The 18480-nt window shown below is 54.7% G+C and overlaps 1 protein-coding gene across 1 annotated transcript; it reads right to left on the reverse strand.

Annotated features, from left to right (window-relative positions):
- Positions 1-9254: 9254 nt before the first annotated feature.
- On the reverse strand, positions 9255-15517 carry SLC29A3 (solute carrier family 29 member 3). The gene is made up of 6 exons (XM_084290636.1): positions 15491-15517; positions 14604-14847; positions 11667-11749; positions 11173-11399; positions 10369-10531; positions 9255-10176 (listed from the first exon to the last, which is right to left on the reverse strand). The coding sequence occupies exons 2-6, from the start codon at positions 14841-14843 to the stop codon at positions 9525-9527; spliced, it is 1365 nt and encodes a 454-aa protein (XP_084146762.1). The 5' UTR covers positions 14844-14847; positions 15491-15517; the 3' UTR covers positions 9255-9524.
- Between the last annotated feature and the right edge of the window lie 2963 nt (positions 15518-18480).

The following is an 18480-nucleotide window of genomic DNA, read 5'->3' on the forward strand; positions in this document are numbered from 1 at the left end:
GCCTCTCCATCCTGTCATTCCCCCGGCCACAAGCACTGCCGAGAATCCACTTCTTCATTCAATTCCTTATGACTCCTTAGCTAGGTCTCCACAATAACTAGAATTCAAAAGGTGGGGGGAAAAAAAAGGTAAATTTTTTTCCCCCTCCATGTATTGGCATGAGCAATACACAAATCATAATTCCTAAAAATAACAAATTGCAGAACAGGGTAATCAGAAGTAAATTGATATTGATAAATAAGCTTTTCTTCCACGCAGTAGGTGGTTTATTTTAATCTAATGAGTTTTATATTTTCTGAGCTTTCAGATTCCATGATGAAGAGCCGCCTGCGCTAGAATTACGAAGCACTCTGAAATATTGTAATTTTATGGCTCATTTTGTCAGGACTCTTGAAAATGAGATTTGTTCCCAGTGAAAAAACTTGCCCTTTTTTATTCTATTCCCTGCGGCGAGGGGAAAAATTCCCCTGTTAAATAAACATGGGCCAGCACCTCGGCAGGGAGGGTGTGAGCCCAGGGAGCACTGCCGCACCTGGGGATAGGGACTCGGGATGCTGCCTGCTTTCCTCTCAACGCCCAGAGAAAAGCTTCCCACATTTACACCAGCTCAATCCTCTCCCGAAACAAGGAAAGGAGTTGAAATGTTGGGAGCTGCCAGAATTTTATTTTTTTTTTTTTTGATAGGAAACGAGCATTATCTGCAAGACAGTGCAGGCTTATCGGATAACCAAAAGCTCCGGTCCAAAAGAAAACATCTCATTTGAGCAGAAACGTCTGGACTTCAGTCCGGGCAAGAAAACTTTGTCCCACTTGGAAGGGAAACGAGCTCTCCAAGAGCCATAAAGCAAACCCAATAACCCCATGGCCCTGTACAGGCAGCAGGCTTCAGCTGCGGTAGCCCTACAGAAAGCCATCTAGGAACAGAGTTGTGGGGCTGAGCATCAGTTGTACCTGGCAATATCAATATCAGGCAACATCCAATCACCCTGGGGTCTTTGGGAAGGGGACACATCCCCTGCTGCAGCATCCTTCCTCCATGAAGGCACCATTTGTCTTGGGTCAATGGAAAATGCCCAATTTTTTTATTTATTTTATTTTTGTCTAGGGCAGCTCCGAGCCTGCAGCTCCAGTTGCTACGATGCCTGGGGTGACTAGCAACCATTTTCCATCACAAAACCTCTCCCAGGCAGGAGCAGCCCAAAAGCAGGAGGTAAGGAGACCAAGCCACCGGGCTCCCCAACAAGGAGCCGAGGTGGTGGAGATGGAGCCACCAAGGAGCAGATGGTGCCAGCGTGGAAAGGGAAGGTGGAAAAAACAGCCAAAAACAGCTTGGCAGAGACAGGGCTACATAGGGGAAAAAATTATAAGCCCTTAGCCTCAAATGGTGCCACACCAGACCCTGAAAGCAGGAGGAGCAGGATGAAAATTGAAGGTGTCCAGCACCCCTGGAGCTGCTCGAATAAGGGGCAGCTCAGCACCCGTTTGTCCAAGCCTTTGCAAGACCCCAGCCACAGCTGAGCACCCTTTAAGGTGCCCAGTCCCTGTCCTGCATGCCCTCCTCAGAGCTGTAGCTCCCCAGGCACCAGCAGCCCCTGATTGCCACCAGGAAACCCATTTCCCTGGTGATTTTAGACCCCCAAAGGGCACCTTTCTCCCCCGAAGGGTATGCAGGTGGTGCAATGGCTGGAGTGGGGCAAAGCAATTCAGATTCAGGATGGAAGAAGCCTTGCTGAGAGCCACGGGACCACAAAACACTGGAAGCCAGGCAAAAATGCTGTTCCAGCCCCTGGAGATCACCGAGCCCTGGGTAATATTCCAGATATCTGCAAGACTTGGATGAGCCTCGTGGAAAAGCACTGGGACTCCCCAGCTCAGCTGCACAGCCCACGAGCTGAAATAGGATCCTGTAGCAGCGCGAGCACAAAAGCATGAATCTTAAATATTTGTAGGTCTCGGGCCACAAAGGTCCCAAACTAACCCTTGTCCTCCTGCAGCGTTGTTGAGGATGTTACCAGAGGAAGCAGGATGCTGTAGGGAGAGGAGTTCTAGGACACACACTTTCAACTACTTGTGCTCAGACCCCAAGCAAGTCTGAAAACAAATCTCCAGAAAAATTTGGAGAGAGCACAGCCCGTGCCCAAATACTCCTGCAGAGCAGGGCTGCAAGCAGCTGGGATGCTTCCCACCCTAATGAGAGGCCACTGCCCATCAGCAACTCAGTCCCACAGCCTCATTTACAAAGAACCAGTGCTCGAGACCAGCTGTGCCAAACATTTCAGAAACGCGATAAATTCAGCCCTTTTGAGACATCCTCGCCACCCTGGCTGCTCTGGGGGAAGTTCTCCCTCATTCTCTGCCCGTCCCCATCAAGGTGGCAGGGAAGCTGCCAGACCTCAGGCTGGGCACCAGTTGGGAGCAGCAGAAGCCATTCCTGGTGCTACCACCCCCTTATTTTTGGGTACAGCCCCTGAGGGACATGCAGCCTCTCCCTGAGCTTCGCCTAGGTGCCCTTCCCAGGTCCAGGCTGGCTCCGCAGCTCCTGCTTCTTGTGAGCATTGTTCCTCTCACTTACCACCAAAAAAAAAAAAAGTGAGAACATCAATTTTTACAGTTGCCCATAAAGGGAATGTTTTACAACTCGCTCCTAAAACACCACATCGTGCTCTGATGACACACTCTCGACTCCGTGCCGCAAAGCGCGCGGCGTGCCCTCCGAAACCAGAGCTGGGGAGGGAGGGGGTGGCAAAGCAGAAAAAAATCCGATTGTGAAGGGATTTCCTCCCCAGGGGAAGGGGGAGAGGAAACATTCAAACTCCCTCCCTCATCACCCGCCTGGATTTTGACAAAAGCAGCTTTCCCATGGGGTTGGCACACGGAATAAAGCGTGCTCCAGCCCCTGCACCGACCTGTGCACGATGCGCTGGGGACATCGCGGGCACCCCCACACCTGCCCTGCCACCAGGAGGGCTTTGGGGACCTCACAGCACAGCAAAACACAAGCAAACGACACCAAAAAGGCACCAGCATGGAAAACTTCCCATTCCAGGATAACACCCCACCAAAAAAACAAAATAATAAAATAAATAAAAGAGGCAGCTCAGGGAGGTGGTAGTGGTTGGCACAAGGGTGCTGGCAGCACCATTGTGGGTTTTTTTTTTGGCAGGTCTTTACTACCAGCACCACAGATTTTTGTATTTGTCCAATTAAGCACCAATAACAAAGCCTCGTACCTGTATTTTTAATTGTGACTGGGCACAGACTCTTATTTACCTCCCTGGAGCATCCCCAACCTTCGGCATTGGATCGGAACAAGAGGGTCGGTGCTGGGCTGATCAAACCAAGGAAAAGCTGTCCCTGCCTCACAACCTGAGCCCTCATACTGAAGCCCCAAGTCCTCCGGTTAAAAGAGAGGCTAAAGTAATTTAGCTGGCTGTTTTTAACAGGGAGCAGACCACGCTCTTGAAGTTTGAGGATTTTCTTTACATAAAAGCTGCAGCCGGCTCGAAGCTGGAGATGCCTGGGCAGCACCGAGCTGGATGTGCACGGGGGTCAGCTTTTGAGGTGGCCAGGGAAGGATTTATTTAAATAAAAGAGGACTGCCCGGCTTTGTCAGAGATTAATGAAAAGATGAGCAAGCAAAGGAGTAGGGGAAAAAAAAAAATCTTAAATACAGCATTTTCTCAAGAAATAACAAGAAACCGCTTGGGGCGAGTTCGGCGCTTTGTAAAGCTGTTTTCCCATTTAATATGGATTTTGGAGGGGATTAAAGAAATCTCTTTCCTTCCAATTGAGCCCTGCTTGGCCGCTGCCAGCCCCGAGCACCCCTCGGAGGCGGCTGCAGCCCGGCTTTAACTCCAGCCTCCCGCACGCTCCCGCACTCGCTGCCTTTTGCACAAGTTCAGCCCGGGAAAGTTGACAGCGTTTTCCTCCTCCTTTAATCCAGGCTCGAAATCACAAAGCGGGGAGGGGGATAAAGGGCTGGGGGGGGGGTTGCTTTGTGGTCTGGGGTCAGACCAGCAACCACAAGCCCCCCCCTTTTTTTTTTTGTTTGCCCAAAGGGAGGAGAACTGAATGCTCTGGCTCCTGCCATGGAGAGCACGGCGCTGAACCCTCCCTAGCGCCTCTCTCCCAGCCACCCTCCAAAAAAATAAAATAAAATATATATATATAACAATAACAGTGAGGATGCTCACCCCAAACAAGTTATCCCCTCGGCAAAGCAAAGACGCTGGGGAGAAATAAAGAGGCTCAAAACCGGGGCAAAAAAAAAAAAAAAAAAAAAAAAAGGGGGGGGGGATAGGACATCCCCGCGCATCCCTCCCGTGCAAACCCACGCGGTGCCCGGCGGGGGGGACATTACCTGTGGCGGGGCGCTGCCCTTGGGGACATCACCTGTGGCGGGGGCCGGTCCCAGAGCCAGCCCTGAGCCCCCCCCCGGCCGCCAGCCGCGCCGCCGAGCGAGCCCAGGCAGCGGCAGCAGGAGGAGGAGGAAGAGGAGGAGGAGGAGGAAGGGGTGGGCAGGAGCCCGAGCGGCGCAGCGGAGGCTGGCGCAGCGCCCCTCGCCCAGGTAAGGGGGGGTTCAGGCCCCCAAACCCCCAGCAGCCTGCCCCAAAACCCCTGCTCGGCACCCCCAGGGGCTGGGGACCACGCTCAGCTCCCCGGGGGCGCAGGGTCCGGCTGGAGAGGGGCCCTTGCACGCCCACCCCTGCCTCTTGCAAAGAAACTTCAGCCCGGGGAGCGTCAAGTTTTGACCCAGCCCCTTCTGCCAAGCCCTGCGGGTGCCGTTTCGCCGTGCTGGCAGGCCGGGGGAGCAGGGTGTAAATCATAGATGAGCAGGAACGCGATACGGGCAGCACCGCGCGCTGGGCGCACAGCGGGTGCTGCTCCTCTCCCTCGGGTGCCTCGGTTTCTAACGCAGCGTTAGCATCGCGCTGCTACCCACACACATCTCCAAACCTTTCTTCCAGAGGTCCCCGCTGACCCCACGAGTGACCACGGCGCACCCGTGGCCTCGTAAGAAGCTGGGTAGGGACAGGAGGAAGGATGCGAGCCCGGCAGGATGAGGGTTGCACCAGTCCCCTCCCCGCGGAGGGGTTGGTTGTCACCCCGGTGTGCTCACAGTCAGCACAGCTCCTGCCCAGGGCCCTGCATCCAGAGGAGCATCAGCCTTCAGCAGGATATTTGTCCCTAAAAGTCAGGGGAAGAGCAGGTGGCTTCCCCACACCTCATCTCCATCCTCAGCCTGATCCCCGCAGGACATTACAGGGCAGATCCCTGTCCCCAGCCCGAGCCCTCCCTACAAAGACCCTAAAGACAGCAGCCAAATTCACCACTTTCACCCTATTTCTCATTTTTTTTGGAAGCAACAGAGCCCCATAAACCCCACCTGGAACAAGGCAGTGCCCCAAAAGGACAGGGCTGTGGGTCCTGCCCTGCAGGCATACACAAACCCACAGCCACCCCCGTCTCAGGGGACCTCACCCCAATACCCCACCCTGAGCAGCTCCTAATTAACACCCCAAATGAGCTGTTTCCTTCCCCGAAACCCCTCCTGGAGCCACACACTCACCTGCACATCCCTCCTCCTGGAGCTGCAGTGGGCAAAGCCCTCGGCAGGAGCAGGAGGGGATAATTAAACCCTTGCCTCTCCTGCACAGCTTCTGCTAATTATGCAATTACCTCGGCTCCTCCGCCGATTGATTTGGGCTGGGCAGGGGGCTGCTCCCATGCCCCCACAGCCATGGGGAGCCCTTGGGATTTGGGAGCCCCCCCAAAGCGCACGTAGCACGCAGCAGAGCCAACCCTGCACCAGGCAGGCTGTGACACCCGTGGGGGTTAAAGAAAACTCCCCGAGGTGCAGCTCACGGAGAAATAACGTCCTCACATCGTGCCCAGGTTTGCTCTCAGGTTAATGTTCCTATTTAAATAAGGCACATACCTCCCCTGCTTAATTCTCACCCCACTCCTAAATGACACAGCCCTCTGTCACCCCGCTCGCACCCGGACCATTTTATTATTTTTTTGCTGGACTTCAGCAAATTCGCAGAATTAATTTGTGCAGCACTTGCACTGTGTGTTTTGTTTCTTTTTTTGTTTGTTTGTTTTTTGTGACCACCTGTGCAATGCTGCTGAGCACAGGGGCTGACAGAGAGGCATTTTTCTGATGGGAAATTAATTTCCAGGTCCACTTCCCATGGACTTTGAAGGCCGATATTAGGATCGGGATTTTTTTTTAGGGGCTTGTGAGTGAAAGGCTGACGAGGACTCTGAGCAAAGCGATGGGGTGGCTGGTGTTTCCTCCCTCTGAAGAGGAAAAGGGCCGAAAGAGCAGCTGATTTCTTTATTTTCCTTTGAAAGTGGAGGATCAGCGCATTTCAAATTGCAAGTTTGTAGGGTGATAGCTTATACCAGGGGGGAAGGAAACGTGTTTGGAGACGGTGGGCTGGGCGCAAGCCTGCTGACAGTGCCTCTCTCCATCGGCTGGCACTTCCAGCCTCGGGAAAAGCCACGCTTGGGGGGAAAAAAGCGAGGGGATCCATTCCCCTGGGCGATTATCGCGACAGGAGGCAGAGCCAGGCCCCTTGTCCCCCCGGGGACAGCCTGCGGGGCACCAGGAGCATCCCTGGCCCTCCCAGCCGGTTTTTGCTCCAGTTTCCATCCTGCTCGGCGCAGGCAGAGGGGAAGCTGCCATCTACAGGCACAGCACCCGCACAGCACCCTCCTGCTTGCTCCGGGCTGGCACACCTGCAGATGGAGAAGGCAAGCCAGGGAAGTGAGAAAGAGGAGAGAAAAAAGAATAAGTAACACCCGGCGAAGGCTTCTTGATGTGCCTACAGGATAGCAAGAGGTGGATCTTGGCGATTTAAGCAAAGGCGCATGGAAATACAGCGTGGGTTTGGCACGGAGGTGCTGGCACTTGGGCTGCTGCTGCTCAACCCTGGAAACGCAATCACAGAATCACAGAAACCCCAGGTTGGAAAGGACCTGCAAGATCATCTCGTCCAACCAAATGACAAAAAGCCATGCCAGCAGCTCTCTGAGGCGGTGCGTTTAAAGCAGGAGCCACGTCCTGGGGATAAAGATCCAACCCCGCGTTGCTCCAGGGAAGAGAAAAGGCACGGCCAATGATGCTGGGCACACACAAGGCTTGTGGAGCCTCCTGCGTGGAGCCTGCTCCCATTTCCAACCTCTTCTTCCTCATATTGAAAGCATTCATCAAAGCGGGCGGCACATCGCGTGCGGCTGAGCACCGGGAGCAGTGCAGGGGAGAATTAGGGGAGAAACTTTCCAGGCGCAGTTTGTTCTCCCCGTGCAGCCCGGCAGAGCACAAGCCGGTCTAATCACAAGCTACAGTCCTTCGCCATCTGCTTGGAGCCTAATTACAAATGCAGGAAAATAATGTGCCTTACAATTGCACCAGTAAATGCTGTAAATGATTTAAATGCATGCATATGTTCCCTGCAGAATTCAGCATGCATCTGCGGCTCCTTCTCCTCGCATTAGGCTCACAAATCAAGGGAAAAAATACCCAGATCTGACGAACAGAACGTCCCTAGGACGGTGATTTTTATCCCTCTTTCTTCCCCCCTGCTGGAATGGCAAACGGGGCTTTTTTGTAACAATTCATTCGACAGCGTTTTCCTCGCTTCCATTTAAAAAAACTGTTGAGCGCTGCCGTGTAAATATAGTACAAATTACCCCATAAAGCACGCAGAAGGAGCACAGCAGCCGGGCACGCCTGCAGCTGGCTGGCACCGCTTCAAAGTGGAGCTGTTTGGGGCGCAGAGCTCACCCACGGGGTCCTGGACCCCCAAATTTCCAACACCCCCCCCTCCCCAGCTCAGCTTCCACCCGCCTTGCTTCTGACACTGCAGCTGCCTCTGGTTTGGCCCCAGCATCCCAGGAAAACGCTGAAAGGATGGCTTCAGCCCCAAAATGCGTGCGGCCTCTTCTGTCCCTCGCCAAGGCGATGCTGGGGGGCAGCGAGGTGGGTTCAAAGATGCTCCCAGCTGCCAAGTGCTGGCAGCACCATGCCAAAAACCTCCTCCCGGCCTCGAAGGCTGGTGTTACAGATGGAGAGCTGGCAGGGAGCAGCAGCACGACCCCGCAGGGCGCTCTGCGGAGTGGGGACAGCCCACGCAGGGTTTTGGAGATGAGCAAGGCGCTCACAAACCCTCTGAGAGGCTCTGGAGGCAGGGAGGAGCTGGCATCGCCCCGAGGACAGGCAGGGCACAGAAGAGGTCGGGCATCGGCTGGGTTATTTCTTCTGGGCAGAAGCTGCGACAGATGCAGCTCCTCTGCTCGCTGCCCTTTCATCCACCCCCTCTCTCCCTACCAGCTTCCAGGGTTCATTTTCTGCCTTCAAGGCAACAGCAAAAGACCTGAGAGCATCACCTGCACATCTCCCCCCAAAAACTGCTCCAGACAGACACCAGCACTTACACAGTATCAAGAATTAACTTTATTAGTGACAGTACCAGACAATCAAGTCCTGTCTTGAGAGGTATTTGGTCACTTCCCTCTGTAACATCACGGAGAGGATGAGCGGAGCAGCCCGTAATTAGCAGGACCTCCTAACCTGGCACCGGGCAGTTCAGGAACCTGCCCAGCACGAGATCTCCCCCCTTAAAAGCCCACCGAGGCCACCTGAAGCTGAAGACTTGAATATTTGAGATGCCACCTGCAGGTGCTCAGCCCTGGGTATTTCACACCTGCAGGCGAGAAGCATCTTGCACCCAGAGTCAGTGTCCCACCAGGGAAATATTAAAGCCATCACCAGTGCTTGTGCACTGCAGAGCCTCTGTGTGCAAAGTCGTGGGCCGTACAGCTCAGCCTCTGTACCACGTGCCCTGTAAATTTTCCACCCGTGTCAGGATTTTATGATTTAAAAATAAAAAAAATCACCTGTAAAGCAAAGCTGCACGTGCATCGCCCAGGAGCCCAAACGATGCCAAGCATCGTGCTTCGTCTCTGTAAGTGGTGTGGGGTTAAACCCAGTGGGCTACGAAGAAAATAAGAGAGATCTGTTATTCTTCCAATAATTCTAGTCACCAGGTCTTGCAGGAAGGGTTTTCCATGGCTATTCCCCCCCGAGGCAGCAGCTGTAATGCCAAGCTATGCCACTGCCTCACCTCTCCCAGACCATAAATTTGAGAAAATAAATACAATAATTGCCTGCTTGCACAGAGCAGTTGAAGTGGCTTTGAAGCCCTCTGGGTGCCGCAGCACCTCACCCCCGGAGGCATTTGGGGTCCTCCTGCAGGAATGAACCAATTCACAGCTGCACCCGGCGGCACGGGGAGCCCGACAGCCAGGGGCTGCTCTCAGCTGGAACAACGCAAGCAAGCAGAAGTGCAAGTGAGGAAGTTCCCTTTCCTTGGGGAAATCCCCCTGAAACGATGCCTGCATTTTAAGGAGGGAGAGGTCTCTTTGGCCACTCTTTTGTCCCCCTGAGCTCGGGGCTGTTTGGTCCCTTGGCTTTGGTCCCCAGCTCGTCCTCGGGGGTGCTGCGGGGACACGCGGCTCTAGATGAGGTGCACGACGAGCGCGGAGCATGCGGAGCCCAGGGCCAGCCCCAGCACCAGGTACAGCGTCATCACCACCCCCGCCGCCTCGGCCAGCTCCTTCGGCACGATTTTGGGGCCGTAGACGATGGCCAGCGTGCCCAGGTAGCCGTTGCTGAGCCCCAGCAGCGCCGTGAAGGCTACCGGGTAGGCGTCGTGGGCAAAGAGCACCGTCCGGATGTGAGCCCGGGGCTGGTAGTTGCTGAGGATGAAGAGGGGGAGGAAGATGGTCCTGAGGAGGACCAGGGCAGGCAGCAGCTTGCTGTTGGGGCCGGGCGCCTGGATCCAGGCGGTGATCTGCCGCCCGCACCAGTCGGCGAAGTTGTACAGGAGGAAGCTGGTGAGGGGCACGAAGTACTTGGTGCTCCACGGGCTCCCCGAGGCCTTCTGGACGGACTCGATGTTGGAGGAGAGGGACGGGAAGATGATGATGGAGATGAAGAAGACGTAGAAGAGGCAGAAGCCCAGGGTGGCTGTCTTACGCAGGATGGGGCGCAGCGGGGGGATGCTGGGCAGCGGCGCGGTGCCTCCTGGTTCTGCCTCGTCCCCCACGGGGCCACCAGGTAGCACGGTGGCTGGGGACGGGCTCTCCTGGTGGCTTCTCAAGTAATACCTGAAAATAAAAAGAGGAGGGAGTTCGTGAGCCTCGTGCAAAGTCACACGGGTGCTGGAAATCCGGGAGGGGCGCACGTCAGCATCCTCTTCTCGCACCCCAGATGGGAAAAATTACAGAAAACAAAAGCAGTTTGGGGTTTTGGTCGGATGGTGACGTCCTGTGGGTGCTACCACCAAGCCCAGCCCGTACCTGGAGTACTCCAGGCGGGGCAGCAGGAGGTAGACCATGATGCAGACGACGATGAAGATGTCGGCGGTGAGGAAGTAAGCCAGGGCGCTGTCGGTCACGTCGGCCGCCGCCGCCAGGTCGACGAGGGACGCGATGGCGCTGAGCGTGCCGCCCATGGCCTGACCTGCCAGACAGATGTTTGTGGGGCACAAAGCATGCCCCAAAGCCAAAATCTGGCTCCCCAAAACCTGGCAAGGCACTGGAGCACCGGGCAGGCGCTGCCATGGTTCCCCTGCTCCTTAAAACACTCCTGTCTCAGCCCCAGGAAATGGAGACGGAGACTTTCTTCCATTTTTTCCCTTTCATCTCAGCCTCTCAGCCATCCTACTGCACATTCATACCACCTCCTTCCCCCCTTTTTCCCCTGCAGGGAACAAATTACAGCTCAGCTCGAGCCCTGGCAGCTCCGGAGGTCATTCCCCCAGGGACAGGGATGGTGAGGGTCTGTCCCTGCCGAGCCCCCGGCACTGAGCTTTTAGGGTATTTACAGAAACGAGAGTGCCAGCTCATGTGACCCCTTGTGCTTCTCGTTCAGCAACTTCCCTTTAGCCCAGCCTGCAAGTTTTGTGCGATTTTTTTTTTTTTTTTTTTAAAAAAAGGAAAGTTTCTAAAATAAACACCGCATGACGCAGGGACGGGAGGAAAAAAAAACAAAAAAATCCAACGCACACAACTCAAGGGGACCCAGGAGCACGATCCCACCAGGCTGCCCATGCAGGAGGAGTCCTCCAGCTCTGGGGGACATCAACCCTTGGGGACACGAACCTGAGATCAGTGCCTGCGAGTTCCTCATGGGGAAGCGGCTGCTCAGGCCCAGGATGCTGCTGGAGAAGACGGTGGAGGCACCACTGACCACGGCCACGCAGGCGAGGGTGAGGCCGAAGAAGAGGGGGGTCCAGGTGGACGTGTCGACCTTCACCAGCACCGTGATCACCAGGAAGACGGAGAGCATGAGGAAGAGCGAGGCCAGGATGCGGACGCTGGCGGGCACCCTGGGGACGGCGAGGAGGAACGGCATCATCGTTCACCCCAAACCCACCCCAAACCTGCGCCTCGCTGCTGCCTCCCCATTTTATAACCCTAACGTGACGCAGAGAGCATCTCCTCTGCTCTGAGAAGGAGCAAATTGCGTTTAAAGTAAAGAAAGTGAAGGATAAAGGGAGGTAATGAATTGTTTGAGAAATCACTTGTCCCACGGACTCACTTTTGGGGCAGAAAGGAGGCGGAGGAGAGGGGGAAGGTGCCCACCCCACACCTACCTGTTGACCAGCAGGAAGTTTCCAACCAGGCACAGCACCGAGGGCACGGTGGAAGCGATGGAGATGTAACTCTCAAAATAGTCCTGCCAGGAAAAAGGGGGGAAATAAATGGTCAGAGAGCACATTCTCGAGCAGAGGGATGTGATTTCCCCTCCTGGTCTCTCTCTCTGAAGGAGGCTGAGGCTCAGTGCACATTTACCCCGTGGGCTCATCCATCATTTGGGAAACCAGGCTGGAGCACGGGTCAATATCCAGCAGGCTGGTCACACGGCCAGTGGAGAAAACAGACACAGAAAGCAATAAAACTCAGCAAAAAGCAAGATTTCTGTGCCAAGACTGCATTTTCAACCCACTTTACGCATCATGCTGTTAAAACCCATCCGCTCCATCCTCCCTAAGGTCCCAAAAACCCTTTTTGCCCCGGGAGTCCCAGCCAGCAGGTGGGACGATGTTTGCAGGGAGGACAACCTACATCTGAGACCCCAAATAAAATATTCCCTGGGTCCCCAGCAGCCATGGCCGGGGGGCATCCGGCTCCTTTGCTCTCCCTGCCACAGGTTTTCCCGCAGCTTTGCGCTGCAGTCTCTTAATCAGTTTGCAAGCACGTTAATTTGTTCTTCCCCATCAAGGGCTTTACTGAAAGCAACGAGAAATGTAATAATTGCTCCTGGAGGGGCTGCATATGCGGAGACATAAACACCTGCAGCTACTGCATCAGCTCGGGGAAAAGCAGCAGGATCCAAGCTTCACAGCCACACACTGAATTAGGGGAGAACAGACAAAGCAACCTGCTACAACTAAGCCTTATTTACCAAACTACCTCCCCAAAAAAAGAAAAAAAAAAACACGGATATTTAGAACGCTTTCAAGTTCTTTTTTTTTTTTTTTTGAGGCCTGTGGGGGGGAACAAAGCTTTAGGAAGCCTTCCACCAAGCAGAAGTACATCCATTTTTAAACCACTTGGTGTTTAAACCACTCAGTGTACCCGTTTTTAAACCACTCGGTGTTGCCCCAGATCCCAATTTGCGAGCTCAGAAGCCAGCAGGATTATGTTGTACCACTGAGGAGCAGCGAGCACCAGAGCATCGCTGCGCCCAGCGGACGTGTCGGGCTGGAATCACAAACCACCTGCAAGCTTCAAGTCCTTGCCACGGCCAGATTTCTTTCCAGGGCAGAAACAGGGGCTGACGGCTTCATTTTCGAGGAGACTCAACCAGCACAGAAGACTCAGGTTGCTCTGAACTGAAGGAATTAAAAATCCTCACGCCCAGCAGCATCCCGTACGCATTCGCACACGGACACATCACCAAGGAAGAACAACTTGACCGTGCCCTTACACCAACAAAGGCACCAGGGGACAAAAGCCCCGCATGGAAAGAGGAGAAATAATCTTTTTCAACAAAGAAATGGCAGATCCGATCAGGGGTACCTTCAAAACAAGAGGTTTTAGGATGAAGATGTTGGTGTGGGAGGAAAATAAAGTCTTTTGGGTGGGCTGCCTTCCAACCCACTGCTGCCCCGAGCGTAAAGCAGGGCTCTTGTGGTGCTGGGAAAGCTTTTGAGGAAAAGCATAATATACAAAATAAAGAGTATTTTTAAAACCTAGCACTGTTTGTTTGTGCTAAGCCATTTCTGAGCAGGAAAAACTGGAAGTTAAGCGCTGAGATCCCAGAGAAATCCACCTGTGGGATGCACCTTCAGAAACACAGCAACAAAACTTACTCGGAAGGAAAAAATCCGACAAAAAGCTGCAGGAATCAGCAATATCCACCTATTTAGCTTGAAACCGGCTGCTCCAAACCTCACCTCCTGCGGGCGTGATGGGGAGGAGGGTCCCCTTCGCACCCCGCTCCGGGCGTTAAAATCAGCCCAGCTCCGGATGCTGGTCAGAAAGCACGGAGGTAATGTGGGTGTTACATCCAGCTCTGCCCTCGTTAATGAAAAATGTGCCCAAACCACCTGGACGAGCCAGGCAGCAGGAGGGCTGGCTGTGGGCTCATGACGCCGACGGTTTTTCCAGCCACAAAGAAATGGCATCACTCCATGCAGCGAGCATGAGGAGGTGAAGGGAGGCCACACAGGGGTGATTTTGGGTGGCTCCTGGGTGGTTGTGTGTCAGGGATGATTCTCTGGCCAGCAGCTGGATCTCAAGATGGCAAAACTCTGAAAATAAAACTGAGTTCGGGTGCTTGCAGCACCGGCGGTGGCTTTACTGCCCTCCAAAGGGAGAAAGCAGCAAGGAAAAGGAGGAGCAAAAGGTGTTTTGGGGGAGAAAAAGTGCTTTGTGACCCCCTCGCTAGCAAAGCCAGCTGCCCCTGGGTGGCACATCCAGCTCCCCGTCCTACACACCAGCAGCCTGATGTTTATGGCAGGAGATGCTCTGGTCACCCCTGCCAGACCTCAAAACCGTAAAGCATCCCGGGCTTTAGCAAACCCTGTCCTCCTGCAAAACCCTGCTGCTGTGGCTGCCATCACCTCCAAACAGCCACTGCAAAGAAAAAACAAAAACACTTAAAACATGTTCAGTGCTCTGCCAGGAGTTCAGAGCAAGTCAAAACCCAACTGCAAGCCCGGCCCTCCCAGAGCTAGGCTGGGGAAACACACAAAAGGATTGTGTAGAAACCATCCTAGGAAGGGCAGGCTAAGTGATTTTTTTTAATGCACCATAGATCCGTGCCCTAGCACATCAAACACAGGTAAGGGTCAGGCCACAAACCACTACAACTTTTAATTTTAGTTATTTTTCTTGCCAATATTTTCGCTCCCCCAATAAATCCCTGCCCTAGGCCGGCAGCACACAAAACCCCAAAGGATGCTCACCCACCTGTTGGGAAGGGAAAAGGAGCGAGTTCAGGTGGAAAGCGGCTGTTTTGGCCCTAAAAACCTAGGGGCAGCTGCTCCTTTGGGCACGCCGACCCGCAGCGGCCGTGCACTCACCCGCAGGTCCGAGGGCGCCCGTCCCGCTTGCTCGGAGCAGTTTTGCAGCTTATATGCCCAGTAGTGCTTGGCGGTGATGAAAAAGTTCCAGGGCAGCAGGGAACCGATGCCCAGCAGGAAAAAAATAACGTAAGCCCCATTGGGGTGGTCGCCCGGCTTTCGCCCGCCGGGTCTGTTCACCGAAGGCTCCTCCAGCAGGGGCTCATCGTCCGGGGGAAAGGTGCTGGCTGCCGGCTGCATGGTGCTGCAAGACAACCCCAAACAGGCTGTTATAGTGTAAGGATGATTAGTTGTTGGGACAAGGCAAGTTGAGGAGCTGTACGGGGTCAAAGCGGGGCGTGGGACCCCAAAGAAAAACACAGGAGAGGGGCAATGGAGACAGGCAGGTGCAGCAGCGTTGCAGGGCAGGTGATCATTAACCAGCCCCGTGGCCTTGAATTCACTTTCCCCCTTGCAAAACAAGAACTCTCTGCCCCTACAAGGACAAAACCCCATAAATAACAACCTGGGAGCCCCCAGCCCTTTGCACCAAGACCCCCAAAGCAAGCTTTGCAAGCGACCTGAAAGCACCCAGGAGGGCTCGCCACCCACCCCAGCATCTCCCCAAGGCTCCTCCGGACCCGGTCCCCCAGCGGGGGGCTTTGGGGGCAGGTTTAGGAAGGAAAGGGCCAGCCCCAAACCCCGCTGAGCACCACCCGCTTTGCACCACCCTCCCCGGGGTGGAGGCAGGGAGGCCGGGCTGAGGCCAAAATGCCGGAAATGGGGGATTTTGCAGAAAAAAAGCCACCAAAAAAAACCATAAAATTCGAGCTGTGGATGGGGTGGGAAGAACCCAGCGCCCCTACATCCCCCTCCCCGCAGCCCTACAGCCCCCCCGCCCCACTCACCCGAGCCGAGCCGAGCCGGGCCGAAGCTCCGCCCACTTGGAGGCGTGGCCCCGCCCCAATTAGCACCGCCCTAATTAACCCCAGCCCCCAGTTAGCCCCGCCCCCTTCATTTTTCCTCTTCCCCGCCCCTTTTCCCCTTTTTTCCCCTATATCCCTCCCCTTTCCCCTCACTTTTTCCCACACTTAAAAAAAAATCACTTTTTTCTCTCATTTTTCCCCCACTTAAAAAAAAAAAATCACTTTTTTTCTCTCCTTTTTCCCCCATTCTTTATAAAACCCTCACTTTTTTTTTTTTTTCTCCCCCACCCCCTTTTTTTTTCAATTCTGAAGCCGCTGAGGCCACAAGGGATGGGGACCATCTTCGGGATGAACATGGCCACAAAGTCCTCATTTTGCAGCATCCTATAAACGTGATTTCACTGCAAACCCTATTTCCCCCATTTTACACGCGTCCCCCAGCACCAGCCACCTCCACGAACCCTAAAGGGCGGCAGAACCCTAACCAAATCCCCCAAGACTCCGTGTTTGTTTTTTTTTAAAGCACCCAAGCAGAAGCCCACCACCAACCCATGTCCCCCACCAGCTGTGCGCTGAGCTGGAAAGGGTTTGGAGGGGCACGGGGAAGGGGTCTCCAGGGGTTTGTCCTTTGGGATTTTCATCCACGTTGATGTGCCAGGCTGGGAAAGCACCTGAGGAGTGGGTGCAGCCTCTCGGGGTCAGTAACCCTTGGGATCTGAGGGATTTGCCTGATATTTCTGACCTGCTGCGGTCGATCACATCAAAAAACCTAGTGCTGGAGAAGAGCATCGGGTCACATCAGCGCATGGGGCTGTGAAAGTGAGCGGGGTCAACTGAGCCAGGCTGGGGCTTCGTCGGTCCCCCAGGTGAAAGTTTCCCCCATTCAAGGGCTGCTCAGCACCACGGGGCGGCTCCGGTCAGGTTTTAGGGATGTTCCCATGCTCATACTGTATTTGGGGCTGTGTCCCGTTTGTTCCCATTTCCTTCACCAGCTGCAGATTCGGAGAGGGCCAGTAGTGCCACCCCCTGGTGGCACCTTTCTCCCTGCAGCTGGGCGAGCGGAGTGGCCCTGGCAGGGTGACCCTCACCCTGTCCTGAAAAGCCCACCTGGCTGGGTTCCTCTGGCCAGAGGGACACAAGATCCCTTGGGATCGCCACACCTCTGGAAAAGGGAGAAGCACCCAGGGAGGCCAGGGTGATGGTGAGGGACCAGAGCTGAGCTCAGAGAAACTTGCTTGTAGGGAAGAGTGATGGATGGAGGGGTGGCCGTGCTGCACGAGGGTCCCCACATCCCCTCCCCAGGGGCACCGAAGGTCCTGCAGGGCCCCAAGGGGCAGCGGAGCCAAGGGGATGCTGCACAAAGCTGGACGAGGGCATCGAGTGCACCCTCAGTAAGTTCGCAGATGACACCAAGTTAGGTGCGTGTGTCGATCTGCTCGAGGGTAGGAAAGCTCTGCAGGAGGATCTGGATAGGCTGCACCGATGGGCTGAGGTCAACTGCATGAAGTTCAACAAGGCCAAGTGCCGGGTCCTGCACCTGGGGCGCAATAACCCCAAGCAGAGCTACAGGCTGGGAGAGGAATGGTTGGAGAGCTGCCAGGCAGAGAAGGACCTGGGAGTGATGGTGGATAGTCGGCTGAATATGAGCCAGCAGTGTGCTCAGGTAGCCAAGAAGGCCAACGGCATCCTGGCTTGTATCAGGAACAGCGTGACCAGCAGGGCTAGGGAGGTGATCGTCCCCCTGCACTCAGCTCTGGTGAGGCCGCACCTCGAGTACTGTGTTCAGTTTTGGGCCCCTCGCTACAAGAAGGACATGGAGGTGCTTGAGCGGGTGCAGAGAAGGGCGACGAAGCTGGTGAGGGGCCTGGAGAACAAGTCCTACGAGGAGCGGCTGAGGGAGCTGGGCTTGTTCAGCCTGGAGAAGAGGAGGCTCAGGGGTGACCTTATCGCTCTCTATGGGTACCTCAAGGGAGGCTGTAGCGAGGTGGGGGTTGGTCTGTTCTCCCACGTGCCTGGTGACAGGACGAGGGGGAATGGGCTTAAGTTGCGCCAGGGGAGTTTTAGGTTAGATGTTAGGAAGAACTTCTTCACTGAAAGGGTTGTTAGACATTGGAACAGGCTGCCCAGGGAAGTGGTGGAGTCACCATCCCTGGAAGTCTTCAAAAGACGTTTAGATGTAGAGCTTAGGGATATGGTTTAGTGGAGGGCTGTTAGTGTTAGGTTGGAGGTTGGACTCGATGACCTTGAGGTCTCTTCCAACCTAGAAATTCTGTGATTCTGTGAAAGCTCCTGCAGGCGCCACCGAGTGATGAACGCAGGAGGAGAAAACAGATGGGCTATTTTTTTTTTTTATTAGACTAGGAAATATAATTTATTGCATAAAAATTAATTTGTTACAATAGGAATGCTAAACTTTATTTACAGTTCTTTACAGAATAAACAGACGCGGGTGGAGAGGATGCCCGTCCCCTGGGCACATAAATACAGGGACAGGTCGCAGAGCGAGGGGCGGCTGCTGCCGGCACGACACGGCCCCAAAAGGACGGGGGAGACGAACACAGGTGGATGGGGTGGGCAGGACAGGACGGACGGACGGACAGGCACCGCGAGGTCCGCGGAGCAGAATGAGAGCGAGAGAGATTCAGAAAAGGGCAGCTCGCCTCCCGCTGAAGCCCTGGGTAACGCCAGCAGCCACGGCGCGAGAGCAATTCTTCATTTTTTCCCCCCAAATTCGCTTATCCCCCTCGGCTCAGGGGTGGGGTGCCACTCATGGGATGCTTAAATGCAACCTAACGGAGAGAGAAAGCCCTTCCTAGGTGGCAAGGGGAGTCACCTACAAGTCTTCCCACCTTCAGTTTCCAACCTGGTGGAAAATCCAGTCCAGAGAGTAAAGCAGGGAGACAGCAGAGGAGCTGGAGGGAGGGAGCTGGGACCTGTCGGATGCCCCAAGCCCCTCGCTGGTTGTTTTTAAG

The sequence above is a fragment of the Netta rufina genome (genome assembly GCF_964035555.1).
Source record: "Netta rufina genome assembly, chromosome: 7".
NCBI classification, from domain to species: domain Eukaryota; kingdom Metazoa; phylum Chordata; class Aves; order Anseriformes; family Anatidae; genus Netta; species Netta rufina.

What these genes read in the sequence shown, in the direction of transcription:
- SLC29A3 (XM_084290636.1), bottom strand. Translation starts at nt 14,843, where the DNA reads ATGCAGCCGGCAGCCAGCACCTTTCCCCCGGACGATGAGCCCCTGCTG. An exon ending in GGGCGCCCTCGGACCTGCGG is followed by an intron (nt 11,750 to 14,603) that starts GTGAGTGCACGG and finishes TTTTCCTGGCAG; the next exon opens with GACTATTTTGAGAGTTACAT. An exon ending in CCCCGCCTGGAGTACTCCAG is followed by an intron (nt 10,177 to 10,368) that starts GTACGGGCTGGG and finishes TTTTATTTTCAG; the next exon opens with GTATTACTTGAGAAGCCACC.